The following is a 10698-nucleotide window of genomic DNA, read 5'->3' on the forward strand; positions in this document are numbered from 1 at the left end:
CAGATCAGCAGAAGTTTCTGGGAAGGGGCTGGAGGTGGTTTCTCTCCTCTCTGGGCTTACAGAGGAGGGAGATCTAGGTAAAGTTGGCTGCAGGCAGTGCCCACCCACCAGGCTCTGGAGGTGGGTCCCATCCCTTGGACCCCACCATCCTCCCAATCTCCCATGCCAAGGCTTGCCCGGAGAATTGTCACCTGTGGGATGTGAAGATGATGGATTTGCCACACTCCCGCGTCCGTGTCACTGCGTCCCAGAGCAAACGCCGGGCCACGGGGTCCATGCCGGTAGAGGGCTCATCCAGGAAGATCACAGGGGGACCACCAATGAGGGCGATGCCGGCGCTCAGCTTCCGCTTGTTACCCCCGCTGCGGCAGGAGACAGGAACGGGGACAGAAGACCCGACGTGAGCACAGGGAGAACCCCAAAGGCCATAGAGCAGAGGGGGCAGGGCGATCTCCACCTCTCCTCTCACCTGTAGTTCCTCACGAGCTTGTCGGCATGGGGCTCCAGGAGAAGCCCTCTCAGCATGTTCTCCACGCAGCTGCCGATGTAGCGCTCGGGGATGCCCCGCAGGCGGGCATACATGCTCAGGGTCTCACGGCCTGTCATATGGTCCAGGAGGGCATCGAACTGCGGGCAGTAGCCGATCCGCTGCTGGACCTTGGGGCAAGAGGAATCCAACAGGGATGAGCTCACAGGTCTCTGCAAGGTCGTGTCCGAGCCAGAAGGTGCTTTCCTGCACCTCTGCAAGGTTTGGGTTTGTTTTGCTCAGAACTGAGCTGCAGGTCCAAAACCATGGGTGAAATGAGAGTGAAACTCTCACCCCATTGCTGGAGCAGCTGGTCTGGCGGGGACAGCAACTGCGTGGTCTTACACCACCTTTCCCAAGCTGGTTCCTCATGGTGAGGGGCCCTTTGAGGTGGCCCAGGCTCTCAGGAGAAGTGAAGCACTGGAGGGGCTGTACCTTCTCCACACCCTCGTCTCCTCTGGGGACCCGACAAAAGGTCCCAGGGGAAGATGCAAGTAGGGGCATGCTTTCAGGGCAGACCCTCCCCATGTTCTCCAAGTCTGATGTTATCTGGGGTTGAAACAGCAGCAGAGATATCTAGGGACTGAACCTGGCCTGACCTCTGCTCATCTCCTGCTTTTCCAAACAAGGTGGCCAGTTCCCAACAAGGAGACCTCTAGCAGGGGTCTGGAAAGGTTTGACCTGCTTGTTGTAGAGAGAGGGTCACCTGACTGTGACAGCCAACTCATATGTTTCCCATTTTCAACTACGGAGCTAAATTCTTTGTTGGCCACCCCTCGCAAGGTTTGGCTTCCATTTGTTTCACATCTGTCATCCCAGTGGAGAGTGGACTGCTGCCACATGGCCAGATAAGGAGGAGCTGGGCCAGGCAAGGATACAACGTCCCTGGGATATCACCTCCACCCCTGGCAACCGTGTTCTCCTCAGAGGCACATGCAAGATGGCCTGGCCCTACTAGACTGCTCGGAACATTATCCTGCAGCCCTCGGTACCTTCTTGATGTTGGCCAGAATGCTGTGGCCATCCACAAAGGCATCCCCTGACGTGATGCTCTCGTCACCAGTCAGCATCTTGAAGGTAGTGGTTTTGCCCGCTCCGTTGAAGCCGAGAAGGCCAAAGCACTCCCCTTTGCTGACCGCCAAGGAGATCCTGTCCACTGCCAGCAGGGACTCCCGGCTGTCATAGACCTGGTGGACACCAACACACAAGCCGTGCCAGGCCCGACGGCACACAGAGCAGCAGCTTTGCCAGTCCCATGAGGACCACGGCTCAGCTGGCAGCTGGATGCTCAGGAAGGGCTGTGCTCTCCTCACCTTGGTGAGCTCCTTGATGACCAGAGGGCTGCTGAGAGATGACAGCAGTTCTGGTGGCGATTCCAAAACCTTCTTCCTCTCATCTGCCACGTCCCGGTCCTCTGGCAGCGCAGACACCCTGTTCAGCAGTGCCACCTAAAGTCAGGGGAGAAAAAACACTCTTTGTCACCTGGCTGCTGGGGGGCAAGGGTTCCTCCAGTGCCCCCCACCCAGGGAAGATCCATTCCTTCAATCAGCCACCTCTGGGGACTCCCCACTCCCTTTACTCAACAGGATCGGCCCCTCCAAGCAACCTGCTCAGGGATGCTCCCTGGCAAGATGATTTAGGTGAAGAGGGCCTGTCTCCTGCTCGCAGGGGACTCCCAGCCTCAGTTTGGAGGGCACCTTATTTCTCCCTCCCACACGCTTCAGCTCACCCATTTCCGCCGCCTGCAGATGCCACAGACCAAAGTCCTGAGTCTCCAGAGGAGGTTTGTCTCAATGAGGAAAAGGAGGAAGAGGAAGGAGAAACCCTGGATGGTCAAAGAGGTCAGGTATCGTCCGATGCCAGGCGTCTCCCAGGAGAAGTAGTTCATCTGGTAAGTGACATCTGAGCAGGGAGGGAACAAAATCAAGACTTGGATCGATCCACACTCTGGGGAGGGGCAGATCACCTCCCGCGAAAGCTGAGAGCCCAAAGCTTTGCCAAGCTCATCTCCGTCCCAGCCCACACTGGGCTCCCTGCCCACAGCTCCTTCCAACGCTTCCCACAAGGGGATTGATGTCTGGAGGGAATCTGGCAGAAGATGCCTGCTGGAGGCACGCAGAGGAGATCACTCTCGGGACTGGGATTTCTTTACCTGTCCATGAAATTTTCCCCAGCCCACATTTTCCTCTGTATCACTAATAAGGAAAAGCTTCCTTCATTGGACCATCTATGAGCGTCAAACGCTGCCCAGTCTTTGCTGTAAAATGGTACCTGGAGCTACTGCCCAGCTTGGGTTAGAGGCCCCGTGATACGGCCCAGCTCCACCACCCACCCCACAGAGATCCCCTAGTGAGGCTACGGTGGGACGGGCAGGAGAGGACCAACACCAAGACTCACTGAAGGCCTTGCAGATGAAGATGGCTTCAACGGAGGAGGTACAAAACTGAATGAACTCGTAGTTCTGGTAGAAGTCACTGATGCATTGGCCCAAGCAGTAATTGGGTAAGACAAGAAAGACTTTATCCAGGGTTTTGGAGAGGTCCACCAAGCCCAGCTCTGAAAGAGGAGCACAAGAGCATCAACAGATTTGAACTAGTTGGGTTTTAGAGAAAGATCCTGATACTTGCAAGTTCAGAAGTAAAACCAACAGATCTTGTCATGTTCAGTGGGTGAGAATGGACTGTCACAGGGTTTTTTTGCTAGTGTGAGGACACTGGAAGAGTCCCCTTAGGGGCCGGATTTTCTTGATGACGGAAGGGTGCAGTGCTGGGCAGGCACGGGACCCACCTGGGATGCTCATGATGGTGACTGCAAGGAAGGTGGCCGTGCCTGAGAGGATGTTGAAGATGGTGAGCCGGGTGTAGGCCGTGGCTGCCACTGAGAAGAAGAAGCTGAGGAGGTACATGAGGGGAATGATGGCCCAGCCATAAAGGAGGAAGATCAGCATCACATCTACGAGGTGGCTGTCTTGGGTGAAGGCTTGCACGTCAAAGGCTTGGAATATCACCTGGGGCACAGCAATGCAAGGAAAACACATTTGCCTTGATCACAAGTGATGTTCTCCTTGTCTCGATGGCCCAGGCAGCACCACGCTGACCTGAGCAACCCCTCAGAGATGGCTCCTACCAGAAGCCTGTGCCTGTCCCCAAGGGAAGCCCTCTTTGTGCAGCCTAGGGTGCAGAAGGGCAGATCTGGCCAAGTCCTCTCCATGCTCCCAGGTATCTGAGATTTTCTAGTGCTCACACCCAAGGGTTCAGGTGCCAGAAGCTGCAGTCAACTGACCTGGCTGGTTGGCCATGACCCACCCATCAAGAGAACCAAGGGACAGCTTTCTTGCTGGTCTTTTCAACTAACTGAGACAATATCGGTGGCCTCATCCTTCTCCCTACACCCACACACATCCCAGTTCCCCCAGAGGAGCAGCGCCCAGAGCTCCCACCCCCAGGAAGGTATCGGGATGTCTGGGGAGACTCACCAGCATCAGAGCACAAGGGATGAGGAAGTTGATGATATCCCAGAGCAGGGCGGAAAGCCAGAAGTTGACCACGTAGACTCCACTGACAAACTGGACGTGCTTGGCCTTGATGGCCCGCTCGCTGACCAGCAGCAGAGCGAAGGTGCTGGCGAGCGAGGCCATGCCGTAGAGCAAGTTGATAGCAATGGCGAACCCCGTCTGGCCCCTGAGGGAAGAGCAGTAGGGCCAGTTAGGACAGGGACAGCTTGGCAAACCGACGCTGAGGCTACATGGGGGACAAGAAGCCCGCATCCCACTTCTTGTGAAGGAGAGCCAGCTCGCAGGAGGAACACCCCATGACAAAAGGGCACCTTGGTGAGACAAGCACCTGGCACACCACAGACCTCCACCCCACCTTCATGAGGTCCCACACATGTCCCCGTCAGTAGAGGAGCAGTTCAGAGACCTGGGTGTAGGGTTTTGTGAGGGTATGGCCATACAGCCCCCTCTGCTCTGAGCACCCCATGGGGAAACCAACTCCACCCAGCATCTGGAGGGGAACGCCCAGCCACCGGTACGTGAGTGGGATGACGTGGCTGCCAGGTAAAAGTCATCTACGCAGCTTCGCTCTCCTGAGTACAATTACAGCTACGTTTGGGTCTGAGAAGCTCCAGCCTGACACCAGTAAAACCAAACTGTTCTGCACCCGCGCCAGTCATGAGCACCGGCAGGAAAGCAAGCACCGTGCCAGCAGACGTACTCCATGAGCTGGTCTTTGGCCTTCTCGGTGATGTTGCGGGGCTGAGGGTAGTTGGTGACCGTGATGGAGGCATTGGGACCTGCCAACACCCTGAAGACAGCGTTGTCAGCCAGCATAAGGGCCGTGGCAGGGGAGTGATACGCCTGGTTGTTGAAGAGCGCGGTGACCACCGTACGGTTCCCAGCTCCTTCGAAGGAGGCTGCTGCGATGTAGTGCTCGTTGAAGGCTCCCCCTTCCTCGGAGGCTCTTGAGATGAGGTACTCCTCCAGGCCACCTGCTAAGCATCATGGCCATGTTGAGCAGGCTCCATCACATGAGAGCTAACGAGAGCCAACCAGAAAAGACCCCAAACAGCCCTAGGTCTGGTGACCCACCCTAGCCCCGATGGTGGCCACAAACACGGGGTTACAGACAACACAGTTCTGCTCAGGTAAGGAGGGGTCCTGCCAACCGTGGGACTCTTCTGTGCGGGAGAGGATACAAAGCGATATGTCCAATGGGACCCGAGCCACCCACACCAAGGGCCCTGGCAAGAGCTCCGCGGGTGCTCTGTGAACCCTCACCCACCACCTCCAGCGGTGACTGATGCTGGGCATCCAGCAGCTCCACGTACTGCTCCGCCAACCTCTGCGACAGACCCGAGGCGGCCGAGACGCTGAAAGGCACGATGGTCTGGCCGTAGGGCTCCAGTGTCAACCTCAGTGAGGAAGAGTCCCTGGGTCCTGGGAAGGTCTTGGCCACGACGAGGGCGAAGGCAGTGAAGATCAGAGGCACGAGGAACTGCGCTGCCACCATCTTCCAGTTGCGCCAGCTGTACATGGCTCGCTTCATGAACATGGCGTAGAACTGCTGGCAGCACAGGTAGAACTGGGAGGGGAGAAGCCAGGTCAACGTGAGTCCTGCTGGCCCCGTCACCCCAAGCAGCTGATGGGGGGGAATGACCCCAAAACCAGCTCCTGCACACAGCCCGCTCTCCAGCCCAGCCTGGGAAGGGCAGCCCATCAAACCCCGCAGCTTTCCAGCGGGATGCAGTCACTTTGGGATCTTGGTGTTAAAAGCAGCTTCAGCCACGACCTTTACCTTCCTCCACCTCTCAGCATTTGAGGTTCACAAAGAGGATTACCGCAACACGGCTGCCTGCCAAAGCTGAGAAGCCTGTGAGCTCCCAGCCCAGCCCCTGCAAGTACCTTCATTTTTTTTAAACCCAGGAACATCTTCCTCCCTTCTGCCTTTGAGACATGCCCTTGAGAAGCACAGGGAAATTTATCACAGGCACATAGGCAGCAGGCAATGAAGGGCTGCCAGGGATCTGAAACACAAGCCTAGCGAGGGAAGGAAGATGGTTTTTCTCATCTCCTTGCTGGAAATCCCAAGCGATGTTGCAACGGCAGAGTGAAAACCACATTAAATCGGCTGAGATACCTTCAAGAGCATCTCTGCAGACCTCAAGACTAACATGAAGAGGATGGCAGTGACCAACCCTGACATCCCTAAAAATAACTTGCCCTAAATATCATAGAATCATAGAATGGTTTGGGTTGGAAGGGACCTTAAAGATATCTCATTCCAATCTCCCCCACCACAAACAGGGACACCTTCCACCAGACCAAGTTGCTCAGAGCCCTGTCCAACCTGGCCTTGAACACTTCCAGGCAGAGGGTTTCCACAACACCTCTAGGCAACCGTTCCAGTGTCTCACCACCTTCACAGTGAAGAAATTCTTCCTGATATCTCATCTAAGCCCACTTTCTTTCAGTTTGAAACCTCATCCTATCACTATATTGTGGACTCCAACTTCATCTTCCAATCTGATCTTCCAAACCATGCACAATGAGGCTAGCCATAGGGGAGGCTCTATCTTGTAACCCCACTTCCAAAAAATCCCCTTCACATGCCTTCTCTCACCCTTCCCGCTGCACCAGCACCCCCAGTCACACTCACCCCGGTGTTGAGCTTGATGCTGGAGCAGTCCTCCGTAATGAGTGCCCCGCTGTCATCCGTCATGTCCGTCATGCCGCTCAGGCTGCTTGAGTCATCCATGGCCCAGTCGTTGGAGCGTCTCTCGTGCTGGTACTGGAGAGCAGGCAGCTGGATGGCCTGGATGTCCATGCTAGAGTCCACAAGTTTCCCAACCCTGCGCCAGGAGGGGGAGGCGGGTGATGAAATACAGACCCGGGCAGGATTCTGAGCTGGGGAAGAGCTGGGGAAGCCAAACCCCAAGTGGTGAAACCCAGTGAGAGCTGTTGCTGAAGCCCACGGGGACCGGTCACCACCAGCTGACACCCCGCTGGGGCTAGCCTCCCTCCTGCCTACCTCAGGAAGACTTCTTCCATGGTGGTGACCGAGGCGCCGTAGCTGGCGATACCCAGCTCCTCCCGCCTTTGCTCCAGCTCTGTGAATAGGGCCTCAAACCTGAACAGAGAAGCAAGGAGTTAAGATGCTTCATGAGACGTTGGTCCTGCAGCTCGTTTGGGACCTGCATCCAGCTCCTGGGCTGCCTGCAGCACAAAGCACCCCAAGAGCAGCTTTCAGGCTCCACCATCTGCTCTTTCTTGTGGGCAGACATGGGGACCCACCTGGGGAGGGTGAGCAGGGGACGACACCGTTACCTGTGCGTGCTCTCCTTGGGCAGGATGAAGGACAGCTCTGCCCCGGCATTGCTCTCTATGGTGGCGTTGGGCACGTAGTGACAGATGAGGCGGGAGATTTCCCCCAGGTTACAGTAGGGCTCCTTCACCATCACCATGTGATATCCCGCCCCTGGGCAGAGCCGCAAGAGAAGGGAGAGGAGGGTAAATGACAGCCGGCCTGGCACTGGGGTGCCAGAGCAGAGAGGGAGGCTGAGGCATCCCAGAGCATCAACGGCTTTGCCGCGATGCAGGAGCAAGTGTGGTGACGGGCTTCAGGAGAGGCAGCCATCAGACAAAGAGTGATGGGTCCCATTCCCATGTGAGGAGAAGACATTGAGCACAGCCTGCCTGTGCTCCCTTACCGTATTTACGCTTGAGGAAGAGTGAGGAGCCACAGCACTGCAGCTCGCCCTTGGCCATGATAGCTATGCGGTCCCCCAGCAGGTCAGCCTCATCCATGAAGTGGGTGGTGAGCAGGATGGTGCGGTTGCTCCTCTGCTGCTGCAGAAGGTCCCATGTGGCCCGGCGAGAAGCCGGGTCCATCCCCGACGTCGGCTCATCCAGCATCACCACCTGCACATGGAGGTGGGTGCTGATCAAAAAGGGCCAGGAGAGGCACAGCAGCGTGAGAGGGGTTAACCCCAGGGCCCTGAAGGAGCCTTGACCTTGCAACATGCATGTGATGATCTTTGCTCGGGGAAGAAGGCACCAGGCAGCAGAGCTACCCCGCAGCCTCAGGGCATCATCCTCAGAACTGTCCCCCTTCATGAGGGTGGCTCCTGCTCCCTCCTCACTGTCCTTGCATCCCCTGGCTCACCACAGGTGAGGAACAACGTCAGAGCCACTAAAGAACCTACGCTGGCTCCAGAGAGACAGGTTTGACGTGAGCCCCACCACAGACACTTGCCTTGGAGTCCCCGATGAGGGCGATGCCAATGGAGAGCTTGCGCTTCATGCCACCGGAAAGAGCCTTGGTCAGAGAGCGACGTTTGTCCTCCAGGTTGAGGATCCTCAGGATGTGGTCGATCTCCTCAGGGCACTTGGAGGGTGGGTACCCCTTCAGCTGCCAGACAGGGGGGAAGGGAGGGTTAACCCTGCCTGCAAGGGTAAGTGAATCTGGCAAAGACCCTTCTCCACCACATCAGCCACTGGCTGATAAACACCACCACGATCCTTCCTCCACACCCAGGCTCCTGGTGGGAAGCACATGGAGGGACTCCTGCCTAACCTCAAAGGACTTGGCACCGGCCAGGCAGGGAGCTCCTGTCTACAGACGCAGTGGAAAGAAGAGGCAAAGGCTGTTCTGGTTATCATAGAATGATAGATTACTTTGAGCTTTAGGGACCTTTAGAGGCTATCTAGTCCAACCCCCTGCAGTAAGCAGGGACATCTTCAACCAGATTAGGCTGCTCAGAGCCCCGTCCAACCTGACCCAGAATGTCTGCAGGAATTGGACATCCACCACCTCTCTGGACAACCTGGGCCAGAGCCTCACCAACCTCATTGTAATGAATTTCTTCGTTAGATCTAGTCTGAATCTCCCCTCTTTTACTTTAAAACCATTCCCCCTTGTCCTATCACTACAGGTCCTGTTAAAAAGTCTCTGCCCATCTTTCTTCTAAGCCCTCCCAAAGTACGGGAAGGCTATAAAATCTCCCCAGAGCCTTCTCTTCTCTAGGCTGAACAGCCTCAACCCTCAGCCTTTCCCCACAGCAGAGGTGTTCCACCCTCTGATCATTTCTGTGGCCTCCTCCAGACCCGCCTGATGGATCTCAACACGCTTCCCCAGCTCCAGGAAGGCATGGGGAAGGCTTCCCTCCACCACCCCAGTGCCGTGCTCACCCCTGCGTAGAAGTGGAGGTGCTCCTCCACCGTCATGTTGTCGAAGAGGACGTCGTGCTGGGGACACAGGCCCAGGCTGCGGCGGATGAGGACCATGTCCTGGGAGATCTCGTAGCCGTTGATGGACGCCTGGCCGCCCGTCGAAGACCTGGGAGGAGCGAGACGCAGCAGCCTCGGCTTGGGGCTGAGGACAACTCCGGGGTGGCAAAGAGCCAGCGGAAAGGCAGGGGTCCTGCTGAGCAGCCCCCTGCCACACGGCTTTCTGCCAAAACTCGGAGCGAGCCAGTCTTGTGCTCAAGCTGCAGCATGGTAGGGTGGGCTGTGTGGCACCCATAGCGGGGGAGGTGGACCTGGAAGCACTGCCAGAGTGGGCAGAGCTCCAGGGATGGTCCTGCGAGCACCCTTGGCTGGCAGAAGCAGCACAGAGTGACAAAGAACAGGGAAGAAAGGACCATCAAAGCCCACTACCACACCAAAAGAAGCTGTCCGGAGCTTGGTGGCTCTTAAATCATGAAGATCAGTTCTTGTCCTGCGTCCTCTCTGCCTTATCATGACAAAATCTACAGACGCTCACCCTGTAACAGGTCCCTTCTTTTCTCAGGGCCCTCCATCACAAAGATGCTGTTCAATACCACTCTCATGGAGGGCTGAGCCCCACCCTCCATCTCCCCAGGCAGCAATGTGCCTTTCACTACCCCAGCAGCCCTGGCCAACAGCTCAGCGAGTCGAAGGTGCTCCAGAGAAGAGCAAAAACCCCTCCTCGACCTCAGAGGTGGGGTTCAGCTCCTCTTTGCAACTTAAGCCACCAGCTCTTCCCTGCCATGTGCCAGCCCCGCAGCAGGATGCGGCTCCTACCCGTGAGCATGGAGAGAGTGGTGGTCTTCCCAGCACCATTGTGTCCCAACAGGACGGTGATTTGGCCTTCGTACATGTTCACCGTTAAGTCCTTGACTGCCTCTTTTGTCTTGTTTCCCACTCTGAAGACCTAAGGAGAGCATGAGAATGATTTGATGCTGCCCTCGAGGTGACCTACCCCCTCCGCCCCACTTGTCAGCCAAAGCCCACAACGCTCAGGTTGGCATTAAGACAACTGGTCTAATTCAGGTTAAATGCAGATAAACTTTTAACACAGCAGACAAGTAACACAGCCCTGGGCAAAGAGGGCAGCGAAAGGAAAAGGGAGCTGCCTGCAGGCAGCAGTTTCTACAAAACCAACATTATGATGTGTTGCGGCTGGGCAGTCAGTACCTTGGAAAGGTGCTTTATTTTGATTCCTGACACAAGGTCGGCAGGTTCCTCCTCAATGTACTGGCTCTTCAGAGCTTTCTCGGGGTCCTCCTCCTCCTCCTTCTCTTTTCCCACCACAGTCCTGGGGCGCCCACACCAGTACGAGGGCTGATGGAACAAGTGAGAGAAACTCAGGCACAGACGGCCTTGGCCACTCTCCTCCTCCCAAGGCAGATGCCTCCAAGGGATCTCCACGACC

General features: G+C 56.5%; 1 protein-coding gene across 1 annotated transcript in view; it reads right to left on the reverse strand.

The window, feature by feature from the left end:
• ABCA3 (ATP-binding cassette, sub-family A (ABC1), member 3) overlaps positions 1-10698 on the reverse strand; it is a 22315-nt gene that overhangs the window by 1613 nt on the left and 10004 nt on the right. The window contains 18 exon segments of the mRNA XM_009869163.1: positions 181-362; positions 470-657; positions 1519-1713; positions 1840-1974; positions 2256-2428; positions 2924-3082; positions 3314-3533; positions 4002-4206; positions 4741-5014; positions 5304-5607; positions 6682-6874; positions 7054-7152; positions 7350-7500; positions 7733-7943; positions 8278-8433; positions 9213-9384; positions 10076-10197; positions 10461-10607. Of these exon segments, the coding sequence (XP_009867465.1) occupies positions 181-362; positions 470-657; positions 1519-1713; positions 1840-1974; positions 2256-2428; positions 2924-3082; positions 3314-3533; positions 4002-4206; positions 4741-5014; positions 5304-5607; positions 6682-6874; positions 7054-7152; positions 7350-7500; positions 7733-7943; positions 8278-8433; positions 9213-9384; positions 10076-10197; positions 10461-10607 (3286 nt within the window).

The sequence above is a fragment of the Apaloderma vittatum genome, unplaced genomic scaffold (genome assembly GCF_000703405.1).
Source record: "Apaloderma vittatum isolate BGI_N311 unplaced genomic scaffold, ASM70340v1 scaffold10685, whole genome shotgun sequence".
NCBI classification, from domain to species: Eukaryota; Metazoa; Chordata; class Aves; order Trogoniformes; family Trogonidae; genus Apaloderma; species Apaloderma vittatum.